Genomic DNA, 20434 nt, shown 5'->3' with positions numbered 1-20434 from the left:
TGAGGGCCATCCCCTGCCAGGCGCCCTTCCTCTGTGCTCCAGCCTCAGACCCCGGGTCAGGAAACAAGCATCGTGGGCCGCTCTGGGCCTGCGGGCCCTATGCACAGATCAAATCCATGGTTAAAATGCTCTCATGTCCATGTCTCCATGCCCATCTTGCAGATGGGAACGGTGAGGCTTCGAGGGTACAGGCACTTGCCTCAGTCAAGGAGCACGTACAGAGCTGGGACTGAGGCCCCGAGCCATTTATACCCAAAACCTGTGTCACTCCACTGGGGCGTTTAGAGCACATACCCACAGGCAAAGCACCTAACTCTGCTCACCCTGTGTCTTTACCGGTGTGATCCTGCCCATATCATCTCTCCCGGGGAGGTGCAGGAGGGAACAAAACCAGACATCCCTGGAAGCCCACCTCCTCTGCCACTCTGGTGGCTCAGTGGATCTCAAGCTGGTGCAACTAGAGGGCAGGCTGCCGCTGGGCCTGGGCTCCCCTTTCTAACAAGGCACCTCTGGGCCAGGATGCTCGCCTGGTCTCACAGCATCAGAGTTGTGCTTACCCCCACCCAGAAATACACCCATCATCCCAGGGCGACCCCCGCCCCATCCTGGCATTAATGCTGGGCGCCCGTGACCTTCTGCCATCAGCTTCTGACAGGTCTAGACTCCACTGGCTTCACATACAAACCATAAAGTTCACCAGAAAACCACCCTCCGGAGAAGCCCACTCACGCCAATTGTGAACTTGAACTTGAATGGTGGCCCCTCAAAGAATGCAGCGCAGTTGTCATCGCTGCCGGTCACCAGGCGGTATGGCCGGCTCTGCTTGATGTCCACGCTGTTGATGACTTTGTTGTGTCCCGTGATCTCGCCCACAGAAGAGCCGCTGTCCCACAGGAAGACGGCTCCGAACCTTTACCCAGGAGGGGAGTCACAGGAGAGAAAAGTCAGTCCTGGGAAGGTCACCACGGGCACTTGTGTCCCCAGCAGTCAGAGGGCAGTGGTGCTGGCAGGGCAGCCCTGCTCACAACTGTGCTTCATACACGCTCCCCAAAAGAGCCAACATTGACAGCACCCAGGATTTGTCTGAAGGATAGGAGAACAAGCAGAAGCAGTCCCAAGTGCCTCTGGGAAGGGACTGCACGTCTGTGTCTTATGGCCCAGACCCAAGGAGCCTCCCACATGAAGGTGCCTTAAAAGCACCTGCCAGGGAACAGCTCGAGGCTTCATCAGTTTCACAGCAGTTTTAATAAGGGGTGGGGGGCAGGGGAGTGGATGGGGGCGGTTGGGGTTGGGCTGGGGACCAGGAAACACATTGGTTACCATCCCCTGCTAGAACGGAGATGCTGCCTTGCTGTCAGCCAGCAGTCTACAGTCAACAAAAATGTATTGTTTGGGTTACCATTTGTGACCAACAGGAATGACCTGAAGAAAAGCTATGGAAGAATGAACACCTATCAGAACACACATTACGAGGAGCCTCCAGGAAAGGGAAACAAAGATATGTGTCTGACAAGTTCAAGTGATTGAGGGCGGCAGAGGTGCCGGGGAGGGAACCCTGACTGCACTCGGAATAAGACACCTGGGTTGCAGTACTGACCCTGCTGGTCACTGGCTCCGTGAGTGCAGCAGCCCCCCAGGGCCGCCCACCCAGCGTCCTGTCGCCCCCTCCTCCCTCCTCAGTAAGGTGGCCATGGGGTGTGCCCAACTAGGGAACACATCCGGCCTCACTCTCAGCAGGTGTGGTCGTGGCGTTGCTGCTGGGAGGGACCCGATAACACTCTTAGGAGCTGCATCGCTTTCACCTGCTCCCTTTCCTGCTTCCTGCTGCCTGGATCGTGGGCAGGACAGCTGGGGTTCTGGGAGGTGAAGGGCCAAGGACATCAGATCAGAGAAGGTGCCTGGGCCTGGAGACAAACCCTGGGGGTTCCCGTGGTTACGTGTGGTTTTCCCTTGTGTGTTGCCGAAGTCCACCCTGAAGGAAGCCCAGCACCCACAGGACTCAGCACACACCAGTCCAAGCTGCACCGACGTCAACGCACCCCTCCCACCGGGGGCGTGCGGGAAAGAAAGCAAAGCAAGGGACACAGGCAGGAGGGGTCGAGGCCAGACTCACTTCTCCCTTCCTTCCCCGACCACTGCGATCCTCTTACTGTCTTCCGTCCAAGCAATGTCCTTGATCTTCCCAGCGAAAGGCTGATACTCATACTTCAAGAGGTGCTCCTTCTGCGTGGTATCCCAGACCCTCAGTTTCCCAGATACATCTGCGGACACAACAGGGCGGCGAGAGCCACGTTCACCACTGTGCCGGGGCCACGTGGGCACAAGGCATGGCCACCCAGCACCACCCAGGGTTTTGGAGCTGGCCGGGCGTAGCTGGGAGAAGGCGTGTGTGTTCATCAGATAAACAACACCCAGCCACCATCAATCAGAGCCTGCTGCCTCCATGACGACCAACAGGGGGTCTCTGCATTTCTCTAGGCATCACAGGGGTCTAAAGCCCCGCATGGGTGTCAGGAAGCCCAGGGACGCACGGTGGCAACCCCCCACTCCTCCCCGCCGCCCAGGAAGCAGCTTGGGATATGACTGTATTCCTTTCCTTGGAGGGTTCCCTAACTGGCATACGGGCCCCGGGACACTCAGGAACTAAAGATCTTCATTTGTAAAACATGACAGTACTAGTGACACTGCATCTCCCGTGCAGGGGCTGCAGTCACCAGTACAAACGAGGGCACTGCTGTGTGTGCAGCTGGGCAGCCTGGGGCATGCTGGGCCCCGCACGGGGGCCCCACCTGGGTCTGCAGGCCCCATTCCCCTCCCAGCTCCTTCCCCACCTTGGGCAATCGGCAGCCCCTACTCGGTAGAGCAAGGCACCATCCCACCACTCATGGCTGAGCCATGAGTGAGACCCTCTTGTGAGACACGCAGGTGGCTGCTGGAAGGAGTCTCGCTACAGGCAGAACTTGACGCCAGGCCTGTTCTCACTGCAGCATTTGCAGCAGATCGGTGATAAAGTAACACCCCCTTCTCTCACCATCCCATCACCAAGTTCCCAGCACCAACCCCGACACATCCCCTTCCCAACTGAGCACTGACATCCCAAATAAGGAGGAAAAGTGGAGCATTTTAAACTAACTCTTGAGGCTAAGACCTCAGCCCCGCGTAGGTCTGGGCCAATTCCCCCCAGCATGTAAGCTCGAGTTGTATCCAGGACCCCTGGCCACTTTAGCACTGAACGCAAGGTCTACAGACTGTTCCAGTGGGAACAGCTTTCAACTTCTGTTCGGGTCCAGTCGAGGGTGGGCGTCGGCTGCAGACATGGCCCTTGCCCCACACGGCTCTGTAGGCCTAAAACACCACCTACAACTGCATCCACAAGAGGGGGGATAACGTGCCACCAGAGGGCTGCTGTGACGATAAAATGAGTCAACACGTATAAAGCCTTAGACTAGCCCCCAGGACACCGCAGACACTTGTAACGAGTTAGAGTTAGTTCTAACTGTCAGTGAATTAACTAAGGCTCTGCAGAAGCCACTGGAGACCCCTCCCCGTGGGCAAACACGTGGGGCTCACGTCCGCCGTGGCACAGATGAGACGCTAGCCTCCCTGTGAACAGCACTCACGAGGGGGTCCCGGGAGCCCTGGTCTCCGGATGAGGTGCAGCCAGACTGCCTGGCACGCGGCCCGAGGCGAGCTCCAAGGCTGACCCGAGCCAGGTAAGTCCCTTGGCTGAACAAATGGGCCAACGGGGAAAGAAAAGGAAGGGGCAGAGGCCGGAGCCAGCACCTCATCTCCAAACCCTACACACCACACTATTTTTATGTTTAGCCCAGAGCCCTAATCTCTGCAGTAAATGTTTTGTAGTCTTTGTTCCATTCAAAGGGCCAGCTCACTAGAAACATAAAATACACCGCCCACGCCTGCCTGCAGCCCAACCTCCCTCACTTCCCCCACCAAGTCAGGGCGCTTGTACGAGAGGAAAACGTCAGATGGAGCCTTTACTTCTGTGGACTGTCCTTTGCAACGGTCTCTGCACCAGCATTTGAAGACCGTGGTTCCTGTCTGGTTAAACTACCTGCCTGGGGACCGGAGGGCAGGCCTGGGCTCGTGAGTGACTCAGCAGCCGGGCCACAGCTCAGAGAGCAGCCAGGGAAGCTGTGCCAAGCACACTTCTCTCCTGAGAAGACACGGTTTTAGGTGGCACCAGGCCCAAATCACGGCGCTTTAAACGAAGGGGAGTTCTGCTGGCAGGCAGGGGTGGGGGGCGGGGAAATCACAGGGCTAGAGTAAATCGTAGCATATAAATTAGAGCAAGTTTTACAGATGGAGTCAGAGTAGGTCTAAATGTAAAAATCATTAAGTGACCACTTTGTGCCAGCTCCTGGCCGAACCCTTCACACACAACCCCGGGCGGCCAGCATTAGATGTCAGCCAGCACGCCTGTCACCCTGGTGCGTCCGGGCATTCAGTGACAGACACCACGGTCCCCTGTGGTGCCCACCAGTGCCAGGGCTGCCCCAGGCATTGTACATGCATTGCTGCACCGGGTTCTTCCCAAACCGATCTGGTAGGAACTAACAGTCCCAGTTTACAGAAGAGAAAATTAAGGCCCACAAAGGTAAGTTATTTAAGGAAGGCTGCACAGCTAGGAAGGGGCGGCCCCTTCCGGGACAGGTCTGCATTGCCTGCCATGCAGGGAGTGAGGGCACTGTAGACAACAGGTCAGCGGGGAGTATGATCCCGGCCCTCCCCCACCGGCTGTTAGTTCTTTCAGCAATTTGCTCATTTCTGTCACTCTCCAGGGAGGCTGACGAGGCCCACATCAGCTCATCCACCTGGCTCTTCATGGGGCCTGAGACCAGGCTGGACACAGACAAGACAGCCAACATCTGCTGAGTGTATGAATGAACGAATGAACGAATGGGAGACTCGTGGTAAGCCACGCTAACTTGTGTGCTTCCCTTTCTCATCTGTAAATAGTAAAAGACCAGCCTCGAGGAATCGGGTGAATAGAGCATCCTACAATGTGATGAGCTATGTCCCTCCTCTTGCCCAGCCCGGCTGGATGGAGCCAAGGCCCTGACCACCAATGGAACAAGTGCTTGCCTGAGGCTGGCGGTGTGCTCGGTACAGGGAACGGAACAGCAAAAGGTGACATGAGACAAAGCTGCAAGTCAGAAACACACACACACACCCACAAAATGGGCTCCGATACATCACGGTACAGCTGCCCGCAGAGGCCTCCAGCCAACCTCACGTGAGCATCTCCACTGACCTCCGAGTTGGAACCAGCTGGAACACGGACAGCTAGAGTTCTGGAAAGGGGCTTTTTGCTGGCTTACCCTTTCCTTGTCAGCCCCAACTGAAACTCATCACGTTCGCCCCACCTGCCATCCCCATCCTGGAGGGTCTTCCCTCTTCCTCCCTGCCTCCTCCACCCCCCACCCTCCCAAGCCAGGCGCCCAGCTTGGCCCCAGGACTGGGGGGAGGGGGGCGGCACACCACATGGACCAAGGAGCAATGCGCGAGGACAGACAGGTACCTCCAGAGGCGATGTAGAATCCGCTGGGCGCGTACTTGGCCACCACCACCTGGTGGGCGTGCTCCGTGTAGATGTCAGCAATGGCCGGGTTCTGCAGGGAGGAGACCAGAATGAACACAGGGAACCAAGAAGCAGGCAAACTGCTTTCCGCTCTCTGGATTAATGGATTTGGGTGGGAAAATAACACACACACACACATGCACACGCACACACACACACAAATACTGAAGTCAAAACCTCCATAAAAAAATCCCAGAAGTATACTTACCTGCCTGGGTGATAGAATTCTAGGTAGTTGTTAACTCTTTTATAAAATTCAAGGTGATTTTCTTGCCTTTGTCTGCTTTTCCTTCCTTGCCAGAGTACAAGCAAATATGTACTTGTGAAATATATAGAGGAAATACAAGTTTCATTAGAAACTTAGAAAAAATTAGAAAAAAACCTATGACTCTCATTTTCTCCCACTTTGGGGAGCTGCCGGCTGCTGCTGCCTTCTCTGAGTCCAGTTCCCCCAAAGCAGGTCTCCCCTGTTCAGAACCAACTCTATCACAGGCTGCCAGGCAGTGTCTGACCCGAACCAGAGCCTCTGGCCTGGAGATGCGGCAACAGAGGGGGGCAGGCAGCCAGGAGCCTCTCCTCGTCCAAATCCCTTGTTTGGGAAACTGCCTTTTGTGGCACAAATCCAAGGCTGGCTGGACTCTGCAGCAAGAACAGGGCCAGCATCTGGGACCAGGAGCATCTCTGCTACTCAGCAGGAAGGTTTCAACGTAGAATTTACTCTAAGTAGATCACGGCACTCCCTCCACCCCTGCACACACAACCAACGGTTCTCAGCAAACCTGGAGCATGTGCTGTGAGATGCTCTCCATCTGTCTCCACAGCCGAGCCTTCTCCCAGGAGGGAAGAAAGACGGAGCCATCTAATCCCTGATACCCATTGACAGCTTTCCGCAAGCCAAGTGCCCGTGGAAAAGAGGCAGCTTCCCACAGGCTGTGGACACATCGGGTCCCAGGGAGGCTGCTGCAGGCACACCTAACCTGACCGCCAACTGACCCCACCTCTACGACCACCCTGTTGTCTCCCCCCTCACCCCCTCCTTATGCCCCTCGACAAGGTGAGAGGCCTGGACTCTTCTCAGCCTCCCGGCCACTGGATCCCGCCCCCCATCCCACCAGAGTAAGCCCGGAGAAGCGCCCCCTAAGATCTAGCCCCGGCAACCACACTCCTGCCTTTCCTGTAAGCCCCCTGTCTCCGTAAACGCCGTGCCCTCGCCAGCAACGCCTCTCCCTGACTGCTAACACCCACTTATCAGGCCTAACTGAGGGGAAATCTGCGCGAAGCCTCCTGTGCTTCTCTCTCCTGTGCTTGCAAAGCAGTTCACACGTCCCTAAGGCAGTTATGACATACCAGTCCCTGGCCTTCTTGCCCTCTCCTCCAACTTTTCTTTGACCTGCTTCATGTGCATTTCTCTCTTTAGCCATCACAGCAGTTGGCAAATAACAGATGCTCAATAAGTGTTTTTTTTGGGGAAAAAAGTTTACATAGTCCTTTTTCCCCTAGGACTTAACACTCAGCATCATACGATACAGTATGTATGTGGTTCATAAATTAATCCATTGCAGAATAAACATTTGTTTAATGAAATTAGAAATATATCAGGCATCCAAAGATATTCTGAATGGCAAACAGGCACATGAAAAAGCGCTCAATGTCGTTAGCCTTCTGGGAAATGCAAATCAGAACTACAGTGAGAAACCATGACATACTCACTAGAGTCAATAAATTAAGACTGATGTCACCAACACTGGCAAGGATGGGTGGGGTACAGTCTGGAATGCTTATATATTGCTGGTGGGAATGCAAAATGATACAGCCAGAAAATAGTCCAGCGTGTTATCTATGAAGATTCACTTATACAAAAACGCAGCGACCACACTCCTAGGTATTTGTCCAAGAGAAAAGCGCATGTCCACAAGACACACGTGGTTGAAGGTTCGTGACAGCCCCCAAGTGGAAACAACCCAAACATCCACCCACAGGTGCCTGGAGAAGCAAACCGCAATGTTCACCCAGCGGAACACGACTCGGCCAACAGAGAGCAACAAACAGCTAAACACCCTCAACCACAGGAAGGAGCCTCGAAAGCCTACGCTAAGTGACAAAGCCGGACGCAAAAGAGAACACACTGCGTGGTTCCTTTCTGATCAAAGTCTAGGAAAGGTAAGCCCACAGTGACAGAAAGCAGGTCGGGGCTGCCAGGGTCTGGGGGGAGGGTGGAGAGGCCGACAGAGTGCAAGGGGCAAGAGGGCGCTTTTGGGAGTAACTGGAACGTTCTGTACCATGATCATGGCGGTGGTGATGGGACAGTATCAGTTTGTCAAAACTCAAGTTGTGCACTTAAAACGGATGGATTTTATTGTACCTAAATTACGCCTCAATAAAATGATGACCCCCAGGATCCATTAAACGTCCGTCTAACCCAACCTGTCCCTGCCCAGGTTAGTCCTTTGTACCCGAACATTCTAACGGAGACAACTTCCCTCACAGAGAAGCTGGCAAAAGCGGTCTGTGGCCAGGCCACCACAAGGGCTCTTGTTCAGTTGTCCATTTCGAGGCTGACCGAGGACTCTCACACCCACATGTGGGCACTACGGATGGGAAAGCCATCCCCCCGAGGGCAATGCCCATGCTGGATGTACAGCCTGGCATTGCCCTTAGAGGGTGAGTGGGTGGCTGGTGGAAGATGAGTAAGCAGCTGCTCTGGGAGGAAGTTCTGCCCCTAAAAGGTCAGGATGAGTGAAACCCCAGGGTCATCCCCAGCAGGCTCGGCCTTCTAGCAGGCTCTGGGCTGGATGAGACAGCACCTCGTCCGTATTCCCAATACAACTGGGGGCAAGTTCTCCAGGCTGAACATAAAGAACATAATACATCCGACCAGCAGCAACCCCTCCCAGCTGCTCTGCACACAGGGAGGCCGGCTGCTTGAGCCAAAGATGATGCCTCCCTGTGCCCAGCGTGTCCACTGCAGGCCAGGCTCATCACAGACCAGCAGGGTCAGGACTCAGACACTCAGGGTGGGCAGCAGTTCTTCCCCTCCCCCCTCCACGGTCTCCAGGCAGAACAGGATTTGGGGTGTGCAGTTTATCTGGGGAAGCACTCGGGAACGGGGAATGAGACAGGAAGGGAAGGAAGCCAACTCCAGGAGCCGCGGGGAGACCTTCAGAGCAGGGCTGGGTTTTCTGCCCTGCCAGAGGGTGCGAGGCTGGCGTGCCCCTCCCCTGGGACTTCCTTCCTGCCCTGCCCCCATCAGGGGACAAGGGACCTCAGGCAGAAACCAGGAGGAAGCCCTGGCATTTGAGGCCCGTGGGTCCCTAGCAGATATGGGCAGAGGCAGGCAGAGCCCGTGAAAACCTCCTGTCATCTCACCGAGACCCCAGGCTCACCTCAGCCTTGCCCCTCACCCTCTACCCTGGGACTGTCCCTGCCCTGCCCCCCACCTGTGACCCCCCAACCCCGCAGGCCTGCCCCAGCCCTGTCCCATCTTCTGCAACAGCTCTCAACCCCACCTTGTCTTTCTGCCCCAGCCAGACTCCATCCAGTTCTTCCTGCCCCTCCTGGGACCGGGACAATATCCTGACAATGTCGTTCGAACTGACCCCTCTGCCTTCCATTGATCCGCCAGGCTCTAAGTCCCAACTCTGATCGCATCATTGCAGAGGGCTGGTTCAGGGCCCAGCAGTGCAGGTGCCTTGGAGGAGGAGGCCACGCCCACCTCCCACCTGTGCGTGGAGCCCCCGCCCAGCAGCAAGCTAAGCAATCTCCCCCCACACCTTTCCACAACACAGGGGGGAAGTCAGTAAAAGAGCCCCTCAAGGCTCTCTCACGTTCCTTTGTCCTGAGGCTCAGGTGCTGAGGTCAGAGGTCACCACAGCACTTTACAGGTAAGGTTAAGGGGTGGCTCCGGCCACAGCGCATGGCAGCTTGCCACGGCACACCTGGCCCCCTGTGAACCCAATGGACATATCACGGATCGGCAAGGCCGCCCAACCACGGAAGCTGGGGACACGGCACTGCGGAGGCCTCCAGAGAAGGACCTGGGCCTCCTCCAAACCAGGCAAAGTGAGCACGACCTTCAGGAGGATTAAGTTTCCAGAGCACTGGCTTTCTAAACACAGCCAGTTCCTAAAAGCAGGCGCTGGTGGTGGGACCTGTGCAGCAAACACAACTTGCAGGGCCCTCTGCTCACTGGCGACGAGGGCTCAACTCGAATGACTACAGAGCGACCCGGCTGCCAGGCAGCTCCACAAACCTCTGCGCTTCCCGACCTGCAGGTCCGAATCCAGAGGCTCAGCCTGATCACAGTGCCTCAGAGGGTGGTGAGAACACACCAAGCATTGTACATTCACTCCTCCAAAGAACTCCCCGCACCTGCACCTCCTCTGGGCTGGCCCAGGGTCCAGCAGTGAACCAGTGACTTCATACACAGTGCGATCAGCCTGCCCTGCTCAACCTTCAAGGCTCCCTCTCACCCAGAGGAACGCAGCCATACGTCTGGACCTACGGTCCAAAGTCCGTTTCCCATTCCGCCCTCGTCCCTCCTCTATCAGATCGCTAGCTGTGACTCTTCCCTTTATCTGCCTCAGTCTGGAATATCTTCCCTACTTCCCGGTCCCAGATAACCTTCTCCTAATTATCTTTTAACCTCAAGCAAAGGTTACCTCCTCCAAGAAGCCTTCTCTGATGCTCCAAGCTGGAAATATCTCTCCCAGCCCAGAAAGCTCACACTACCTTCCCTAACCTCCCTCCCCACTGCCCTTAGTACTTTCTTCCTTGGACTACATGTCATTCTTATATCCACAAAGCTTCCCACAGAGGGCAGGGCCCAGGTCTGATTCACCACTTCTTCCAACCTCCATGTACTTGTACTCCCTGTCTAGACTCCCCCCATCTCTGCTGTCTCAATGCCCTTCCTGGAGAACTCTTACTCACCCTCCAAAACCCAACTCAAAAGTGCCCTTTCTCCAGAAGCCTTCCCTGTGGCTCTGTGGCACAGCTGGTCCTTCCCTCTTGCTCCCAAAGCACTCAGGACACACTTCTTTTAAAGCGCTAACCTGATGTGTTAGAATGTTACCTACTGGGGTTCTTCAATCACCCCTGCTGACACTTTGGGCTGCAGGACAGCCCTGTGCATTGTGGGATGTTTGGCAACACCCTGGCCTCTACCCACTAGATAACAGTAGCACAAAAATGTCTTCAGACATTGCCAAGCATCCCTTAGCAGGGTGGAAGCGGGGGTGAAACCACTTCACTGAGAACCACTGACTTAATCTTGGGCACTGTGGCTGCGGCAAGATGGAATGTGTGTGGGCAACACCAAGACCGAGGATCGGATGAACCAGCTGATGATGCCTTAATCTTAGAGCAGCTTCCTAACCGGCCTCCCTTCCGCCTCCGTTAGATACAGAACCAGTTCTCTACCGCACTGCTTATCTGCTGAAACTTTTCAAGGTTCTGGTGGCCTCTGGTCAGGGCCGGGCTGTCTCAGAGCCGCCCGGCCCACAGCACCAGAGCCCCGCACCCTCTCCTGCCTGCCTTTCGCTCCCCCCAACCCCAGTACTCCAGCCACAAAACTCCACAACCTGTGTGGGGCCCTCTCGCCACCCCTTCTCCACTGACTGGTCCCTTCCTGGGCCCCCAGCTGCTCAGAAGTCCTCACGGCACGTCTCCTCCTCTGAGCATCAGTCCCGTCTGGGTGTCGGTTTCCCTGGGAGACTGCAAGCTCCGTGAGGACAGGCTTTTGCTGGGGTGTCTCCAGAACTAGGCATGGGCTTCACTACAAAGCAGGTGCTTATAAATACTTGTAACAGGATTAACTCGGGCTCAAGTAAAGGAGGTGGAGGGGGAAGGGTGGAGGAGAGAGAAATGGAAGTGCCCACCCGGAGCCAGCTGACACGTGGGGGGCCGCACCACGACTGGCAATGGGCGGGGGAGGGGGTGACACTGATGTCACATCCAAAGCACCTGAGGGCCACTGGCCTGGGAGCCAGTGAGGCACGTCCCCACCACTCGGGCTCCACGCGGCTCCGGGGCCTTCTCGGAGCCCGTTTCTTCAGTGCTCTCCTTGCCCTGGATCCACACGTGTGCTGCCTGCTGCTGGCTTTCTGTCCAGGCGGTAATCAAACACGCCACTTCCTCCTGTCACCCGGGGGCCTGTTTCACTCCCACCCGAGGCAGCGAGCTCCGCGCAGGCGGGTCTTCTGTGTCTGCGCTCCCCGCGGGGCGGCGGCACTCGGCAGGGACTCGGAGGCACGTGCAATGGGACAGAAGGGACGAGGTCAGTCCTTCTCCCCCACCTGAAGGGGACGCACAGGGGGCCCTTCTGCACATGACTGGCAGCAGATCATTCTGCGTGAAACTCAGCACTCAAGTTCAACACCTCCCAACCTGGTCTATACTGTTCAAGATGAGTCCTCTGATCCTGTGACTGGAAGCAGAGCGACGTCAAACTGCTACAAACACTGCGCTCCCTGGAGTTTAACTTTATATAAATCATTTTTTCCAAATATATATACACACACACACATGTGTATGTATACACATATGTGTGTGTGTGTGTGTGTGTATAAAATATATATATTAGTTCTGGAATTTAGGGACTGGGTATTTTAAAAAGCAAGCCCCAAACTTGCCCTTGTAGCAAATCTGCTGGCTGCTTCTGGCAGTGGAGGGGCCTCTGCCGGGAGGCTCACTTGCCAAAGCTGTTTTACAGGGAAGTGATCCTGGGCGGTTCAGAATATGAACAGGCTCCTTCATAGCCACTGGGAGGAAACTTCCCAGACTACATCTAGGTGATGCAGGCCTAGAGTTAAGAATGTATCAGGTTCCCTCCTTCTGGAATACTCCCTTCTGAACGGCCACATCACTGCATGCTTTTAACTGTGGAGAATTTCCTCTCCAAGGTGTGGCAATCGGATGTGTTGAAAGAAAATAGATAAGAAACACTCTTTTCTACCAGCTTAAGAAGTGCCATTATGCTGGGTTCACAAAACAACTTTTAAGGAAATAAAGTGAATGACAGCCGTGGCTCCAAGTGGAAGGTCAGCAAGGGTCTGATACCTGCTTGGTGTTAATAAAGGTAGATGCCACACAATTTAGGTCCAGCAGCCTGAACCAGGCTAAGCCTTTCTTACTTCCATGCAGTAAAACCTTTAGTGGCTGCCTATTATCTCCACGACACAGCCTGGCTTTCAAGGCCTTTCAATCAATAAATGACTTACTGAGCACCCACTACATGCCAGGTACTGTGCTAGGCCAGGACACAGCAGGTTAGGGTGGCTGCTCGCTGGCTGGCTCCCAATGCACCATTAGCACCAAAGGGCAGAGAAGGCCAGGATGGGAGCGCTATTTAGGAGGGGCCCCTGCCACATGGCAACATCTAAACAGAAACATAAAGCAAGACAGGGAGCGAGCCATGCAGCTATTTGAAGAAAGAACATCTAGACAAAGGGCACAGCAATGCCCGTGTCCTGAGACCCATCTGGAGCGTGCTCCAGGGAGAGCACAGAAGCCGGGGTGCCTGGAGCCCGCAGGAGAAGGTGAGCAGTGAGGTGAGATCCAAGGTGCAAGGCTGGACAGCAAGGCCCTATCAGCCTCGGTGGGTCAGGGAGAGCAAAGGAGCAACTTGATCTCATATTTTAATATAACTGGCCCAGCCGTGGTGCTGAGAGCAGACTAGAGGAGGGCCAGGGTGGAAGACCAGTTTGGCCTTTTGTTTTTGCAATCCAGGCGAGAGAGCATGGTAGCTTGGATGAGTAGTTCTGTCAGATTCTTAAGTCTTTGAATGTAGAGTCAATAGGATTCACTGAAGAACTAAATACGGCATTGAAGGGGGAACTAAAGAGAAGTCCAAGGTTGGGGCCTGACCAGCTGGGGAGTGGCATCGCTGTTCTGGGGACAGACACATGGGAAACCCAAATATGGTTTGGGCACATTAAGTATGAGCTGCCAATCAGACATCTGTTGGACATTCCACGATCTGGTCCCCTCCTCCCTTTCATGTCTCTTCTCTACTCTGAGCCTGTATTCCAACCAGATCACCTTCCTTCCTATTTCCGGAATGTTCATTAGATTCATGTCTTTTTCCCAGGGGTACTCTGCCCTAATTAAAAATGTACCCACCTTTACTCAAGTACCAGTGGCCCACCCCCATTGAACAAAAGCCTAAATGCCTGATGTATGTCCAGAACAGAGAGGAAGGAACACATCGGCATCCCAGTGGTGGCCCTGTAGAAACTTACAAATAGATGGGAAAGGAAAGCAGATGCGCCCTCAAAAGAGAATGGTAAACTCTGGAGTACTGATAAGAATAGAAAGCTCAGAAGAACAAGCAGAATGGGTTCCACAAGTCAGGGAATGCCTCCTGCAAAGAGGGTGCTTGTCTGTGGCTGTAAACAGCTTCTCCGCTGGAAGCAGCTCCCGTTACTGGCTACCTTCACCTTGCGGAGCCTGACCCCAGTTCTGAGCAATGGGTCTACTGCAGGCGGGGCAGGGTATAAAGGAGATGCTGAAGGTTAAGAACCTTTCATGGTACCAGACACACAGTAGGTCTTCACGTGAGGTCTCCCATCTGGAAGTGAGTGTAGCCTGCCACGATGTGTATGTGACTTGTTAGGGACAAACCCAAGCATTCATTCCACTGCACTGTATCCCTGAGAATGCTTTCGCCCATTTTATTTGACAAACTACAAGTGAGTATCTATCTACTAAAGGCCATCTCAACTTTTATTTTCTCAATATCTCAGGACCTCTCTGGAGACCTCCAGATCTTTATGATCTAAGTCCTTGGTGATGTTTCCCCCAGTTCTGAGCAAGGCGGGATACACTTTCTAGGAATCCGTATCTAGAAGAGGAGCTGTTAGCACCTTCAAGGCACATTCACACCCACCCACCCCTCTTCTGCGAGGTGCTCAGCCATCCTGGGCAAGGGAGAACTGCCAAATGGAGCTCTGTCTCCCAGCAGACTGCTTGGCTTGACCAGAGAGATGGGGGCAGAGCCAGAAGTACCTCATTCCACACAGGGGCCTCTCCTCTCACAGACAAGGAAACCAAGGCCCACAGAGCCCCTTCATTCCCTCAGCCAGCCCTGAGGTTCCTGAGAACACAGGCATCTCAAAAGCGACAGTTCCAACCCCCCAAGGGTAATCATGCACAACACATGCAAATTTAAGTTGACATCCCTTGGGGGCATCGCCAATCAAAATCACCCACCTACAAACTGTGCACAAGGCCCCACCCCAAGCTCAAGAGAAACCCCCCCATACACCCCCAAATGGTCATGTTGGTACCTCTGGCTTCCATACCCCACCCCACCACTCAGCTGAGGCCGGCAGAAGAAAGATTTCTGCGTGCCGTCCTAGCAGCCGGGAGACTGACTGACCGGCAGACTGGGTCATTTCAATGATTACAGAGCAGTAACGGAAAATTTCCAGGATTTCCCAAGGAGTGGGCTCTAGAAAAATTCTCAGCCTGGGTACAGGATGCCCATGCAGATGATTCATGGGAAAACACTGGTTCCTGATTTTGCATTGGGGCTCAGATTTGTAGATGGAAGATCAGGCTGAAATGCAGAGGCCTGGCTGTGAGTCCGGGCTCTGCCACACTGGGGGGACCCTGGATGTGAAATGATTACACACGAGCGCCATTTAACCAGTGCTGGGTGTCTGCCAGGCATGCTGGGCTGGAGGGATGTAGCATCTCACTCAGGGGGCCCAGGCAGACGGGGGAAGTGGAGGGGAGCCTCATCTCATCACCTCCATTTTACAGATGCGAAAACTGGGACTCAGCGAGGCCAAGTCACCAACCACCCCAAGGTCAAGGTCCCATCCCTCGAACCCAGAGCCCTTCTTCTCTTGAACTGAACTAATCTGAGCCTCAGCTTCCCCACGAAGAAAGAGAATTGGGCCTGTATAAATTTGAAGGTGTCTTCCTGGGCTTCCTAGGTGTCTTCCCAAGGCCGAGGGGGCGTGGCGTCCTCTCCCCAGGCCGCTGAGCAGCCGGTGAGGTGGTGGAAGGGGAAGAATTCACCCAGGAGCTGCGCTCAGGGAAGAAACTAGCGCCTGGTAGGGGGAAGCGGACAGGTACTCACGTCGATGTTCCTTAGGATGACGCACTTTCCATTGGTGTAAAGAAAATTGTTGCCCCTGGGGTCGCCGCCGATGATTTTGGAGACACCCCTCTCCACCTGGGGGAGGCTGGCGAACACCTTCTCTGCAGAGACACAAACGCATTAGGGCACATGAGGGGCAGCCCCTGCCTCGGCCCCCCGCCGAGCTGAGGACAGAGAGCAGGGGAGGGGAGGGGAGGGGGAAAAGGAGAGGGGCCCTGGGCCGGTCTCAGCCGGTCACCTGTTGCCTCTACCCGGAGGGGCGGTCGCCACTTTGAAGGAGCGCAGGGGACGGCGCGACTTCCTGGTCCGCGCTCTCCACCAGGCCCTTCAGGGATGCGGGGGCTCCGCGGGGCTCCGACCGCATCGCCAACTTTGGGGCGTCCCCCTGGTCGGGGATCGCCGCGCGGTGCCCCTGAGCGTGGCGGGTCGCTCACCGGCTTGCGCCCGCACCCCTCCCCCGCGCCCCGGGGACCCCTCCAAGCCGCCCGCTCCTCGCGCCCCGCCGATGGCCGAGGGGTCCAGGCAGGGCCGGAGCCCATCCCGGGGGCACCGGGCCGCGGCACTTACTGATCTCGTACGGCATCCTTGCCCACTTGTTACCGCGCAGCGCTCGCCGAGAGCCTCCGGGGCCGCGCGCGCCGAGAATCAGACGGGGCCGAGGCCGAACCGGGGACAGGGGCCGAAAGGCGGCGCCGGGCGTGCGGTGCGCGGAGGGGGCGGTCCGAGGCCGGGTCTCCGAGGCCGGCTCGCGCCCTGCCCTGCGCGCTGCCGCTGAGGACGCGCCGAACCCGGAAGCGCGGCCCCGCGCGCGGCTCGCCCCCAGCTTTGACCATATATAGTCAAGCGCTCAGCTCGGAGGCTGCGGCCCCGGCGAGCCTGCGCGGACCTGGCCGCGCCCCTCCCCCCGCGCGGGCCCCGCCCAGGGCAACCCGCCTCCCGGAAGTGACGTCACTCGAGGCCCTGTGAAAGGGCGGGGCCAGCCGCACTGGGCGTCAGAATGCTCTTGGGAACTGGTGGGCGAGGTTTGTGAGGGTGGGGGTCGCTGGGGAAGGGTGGGCGGAAGGTTGGGGTACTCGAGGTTGCTTCTTGCTGAAGTTTTGCGGGCGCTGAGAGCAGCGGAGCGCTCCGGGGAAGCCTTTTTCCTGCCTGTGTTTGCGTAGCGGGCGTTCCCGAGCCGCCAGCCTTCCGGCCGGGTGGGCGCCTGCTGTTTGCAGAAGCTGTGAGGCGCCAGCTTGGGATTTGTAAACATAGGAGAGTGCTTTTTCTTGCTTTCTTTTTAAAGCGAGACTAACTGGGAGTCGCCCATCCTCGAAAAAAGCAGCTGGCAGGAGGAACTTTAGGGATGTACCTTGCAGGGCCGGGCTCTCTCAATACTTCCTTTTAGAAAGCTAGGAAGCCATAGAGCAAAGGGGATGTACGTTCGAAGAAAAAACTAGAGCTCATTTTCCAATGAAGAAAGCAGAAGGGAAAGGGAGCTTCCACTTGTAAGATCGAGGCAGCGGCTCGTTGCGAGGGGAGAAGCAAGGGTTCTGAGGTGTTATTAATACTTCGAACCTCACCTTTCAGCAGGGGCTGGGGGCTGTCTTTCCATCGGAATTGGGGGGGAGGAGGGTAAGTGTGAGAATATGCTAAAGGGCCTGAAGCCCAAACTAGAAAACCTCGGGGTGATCCTTGACTTTATCTAATCCACTGGGAAATCCTGTTCGCTCTATTTTCAAACTGCATCCAGGTTCATTTTTTGCGTCCTGCACTTAATAGGCCTGCAGAGCCCTGAAGTCTTACCTGTGTTAACTCAGCTATTTCCTATCTGGTCTCTTGGCTTTTGCTCCCCGACCTTCACCTTAGTCTGCTCTCCCGACTGCAGCCTGTTGGTTTCAAAATTGAGGATGAAATCTGTTCCTCAGCTTAAAACTTGTAGGTGCTTGGAATCTCAAAATTCAAGCCTAAGGGATTAACATGGCCTGCTGGGCCCTGTGTGGTGCGTTCCATGAGACTCCATCGTACTCTCCTTTGCCTTCAGCTCTGCTCCCCCTTTCTTGCTTTCTGCAGCACCCCAGCTTCCTTGGTACCCCAGGAGTGCCCCAAGCTTGCTCTTGCACCTGCGGGGTCCCCCCCACCTCTGTTCGCTACCTGGAATTACTCTGAAAAGTACTTAAATGCTCTGCTCGCGTCATTTTTTTCAGTGAAAGTCCCCTACCCTGACCACCTTATTTTGAACTGCAACCTTCCAGCCCTTGCAAGTGCATTCCTGATTCTCTGTTCCCTATTCTTGTCGGGAGTGTGTCCCTGGCACAGGGTAGATGGGAAGGTAGTTTTGTGAATTGAAGGACCCTAGAAATGTTGTGTCTTTGTACATAAGGGTGAGATTTCTAAAGCAGAAATGAAAAACAAGTGTTCTCCAGGTGGGAGCTGTAATTAATTATTCTGAGAAACCAGGATTTAATTATTACCCTTATTGGGACTGGGTTAAGAGCAGGTGTGATAACTTAAGTTCATTCCTAGGGCATCTATGTAATGCAAGGACTGACTTGAAAGTAAAACTTAGGCCTCAGCCTCAAGCCCTTATGCATGTAGGTAAAGCCTCATTGGACTTGCTCAAAATGAGACTATAAAGCAAACTTACTTAGAATTAAGTTCCAAACCCCTGGCAGGATACTAGGCTCTATGGCTCTTTTAGCTTACAAGTAAATTAGGTTGGTCTGGGGGCTTGAGAAAAGTTTGGGTGTGGTGGGGATGCTGGCCTTTATAAAACATAAGTCACAGACAGTGTGACTTGTGACTTGGCAGGGAGTTGCGGCAGTTGGAAGGAAGAGGGATGCAGGGTGCTTTTCTCTGGGGTGATCCTGGTCTGGTTGTTTCAGCTGTAAGGGCTCTGATACTTGAGCTGTGGCTAGCTGTGTTTCCAGCTCTCCTCGGTTTCTCCTACTCACCCACGCCTTTAATACAACCACCTAACAATGTGACCTTGGCCTCCAGTGGGGACCCTGAAACGACTGTACTCTGGTGACTCACTGCTGTGTCAGTCCAGCGACTTTTGAGACCCTCACTTCTGAAACTGCCTTCTGGCACGTCGGGAATGTCCCAGAGAAGTCACCTAGGACCAAACCAAAGCGAATGAGACCGGACTCCTTTGGGGGGGTCCCTTCCTGCAGTGACCAGTGACCCCATCTCTCTAGCTGCACTGGTCAGAAACCTTATCCACCCATTCTCACCCGCACGTTCAATCCTTCACCAAATCTGATCTAGCCTGGCTCTCAAGCTGCTCTTTCACCGAGTCTTTCAGCTCTGCCACTGGCACAGCGCCTGCCTTGGGGCTACTGCACCTGTTTCCGGGCCTTCCCTGACACCCCAGTTTAAGGCCAGAGTCCATTCAACTGAATTCTTAAACTGTATGTAAGCAGCATTTAACATTTGTTGCTGTGCCTGCTGGATTAATCCAGCTTGCTTACCCCTGCCCCCGCTGTAAACATCATGAGAACGGGGACCATGTTTTTCCAATACTTAGTGAAGGGCCTACCAGACAAGCTAAAGGAAGCTGCTGATTCTCATCCTGGAGAGAATGAGCCCCAAGAGCATCACATGACTTTGCACTGAATTCCAAAGCACGTAAAATAGTGTCTCTTAAAAACATGCACTTTGGGGCAACTCCTTAAGTCTTTCTCCAGGAAAACTCCTAGGCTGCCTTTGGGGAAACTGGTTGCAGTTACCTGAATTGGGTAACTCGGAGGAAACCCTTAGTCTGGCTCTAGATGTGTGTATGAAGAGGCTTTACCTTTGCCCCCTTTGGTTCTGTCAACCGCTTTGTAGTGAAAACGAGGGCTCAGGATGTGTGGCCCTACGGGAATCTGCCTCAGCCCATGTTGCCTCCTCCATAAATTGGGAGTCTATACAGGGAGTCTATACAGAGTTTTGGGGAGAAACAAAGGAGCAGCTGGACAGGCGTTCTGAAATTCTGCTTGCTCACTTTCAACACTCGTGTTCTCACGTCAGGCTCTGAGGAAAGGGATCTCCTTCCTGTTCGTGTGCGCTGGGCCCCTGCAAAAGGGCTCCATGGCAAGTGCTGCAATGAGGAACAGGGAGCAGGGTGGGCACTGCTCCCTCCAGGAGCTCAGGGTTGGACTGGCCCACCTCTTGGAAGGGGATGTCGGGATGTGCTGTGCACTAGGGTAACCTCCCTATTACTAGCCCTGCTCCTCTAGGAATCTTACTTTTTCCTGGATCCTTCTCTGTAACGTATAAACAAGCTCAGGTAAGCCACACTCAGGAAGCATCTCTATAAAGTGTCCCTGGAAGCGATCACCTCTGTCTCTCCTACCTTAAGCCAGTCTTACTGCCATCACCTTCAATCTGCAGACCCTCACTTCCAGATTCCCCGATAATTGAGCCCAGGTTGGATCAAGGGTCCCTCTGTTGCTGAACCCGTTTCATTCGCCTGATGAGTACAGCAAGCCAAATGCTGAGACGCTGAGGTTTGTAGCTGAGAAATGGCTTATTCAGGAGGCCCCCAAGTGAGAGAAGACTGGAGAACGAACCTCAAATCTGGCTCCCTGAAGGTGAGGGGCTTGGCATACTTATGGGTGAAGAGTATAGGGTGGTTGGAGACGCAGGGGAAGGTGATTGGAGGCAGGAAAAGAGGTAATCGCTGCTCTGCACGTGTATCTGAGTTGCATGGTTCATGGGACTCGTGTTCAGAAAATGGAAACATTAACATGATCTGAGGGTGTTTTTGG

General features: G+C 54.8%; 1 protein-coding gene across 1 annotated transcript in view; it reads right to left on the bottom strand.

Moving 5' to 3' along the window:
• The window catches only part of WDR1 (WD repeat domain 1), a 38312-nt gene extending 21845 nt beyond the window's left edge, over window positions 1-16467 (bottom strand). Inside the window, exons 1-5 of the mRNA XM_027103358.1 lie at window positions 16272-16467; window positions 15684-15805; window positions 5540-5630; window positions 2114-2261; window positions 730-910 (exon numbers count right to left, since the gene is read on the bottom strand). Of these exons, the coding sequence (XP_026959159.1) occupies window positions 730-910; window positions 2114-2261; window positions 5540-5630; window positions 15684-15805; window positions 16272-16287 (558 nt within the window). The 5' untranslated portion in view covers window positions 16288-16467. The remainder of the gene's footprint in view (window positions 1-729; window positions 911-2113; window positions 2262-5539; window positions 5631-15683; window positions 15806-16271) is intronic.
• Between the last annotated feature and the right edge of the window lie 3967 nt (window positions 16468-20434).

This window comes from Aethalodelphis obliquidens, unplaced genomic scaffold (assembly GCF_003676395.1).
Source record: "Aethalodelphis obliquidens isolate GAN/ISIS:26980383/991018 unplaced genomic scaffold, ASM367639v1 scaffold6, whole genome shotgun sequence".
NCBI classification, from domain to species: Eukaryota; Metazoa; Chordata; class Mammalia; order Artiodactyla; family Delphinidae; genus Aethalodelphis; species Aethalodelphis obliquidens.
Note: the sequence above shows the minus strand (reverse complement) of the source record. Positions and strands in the feature narration are given on the sequence as shown.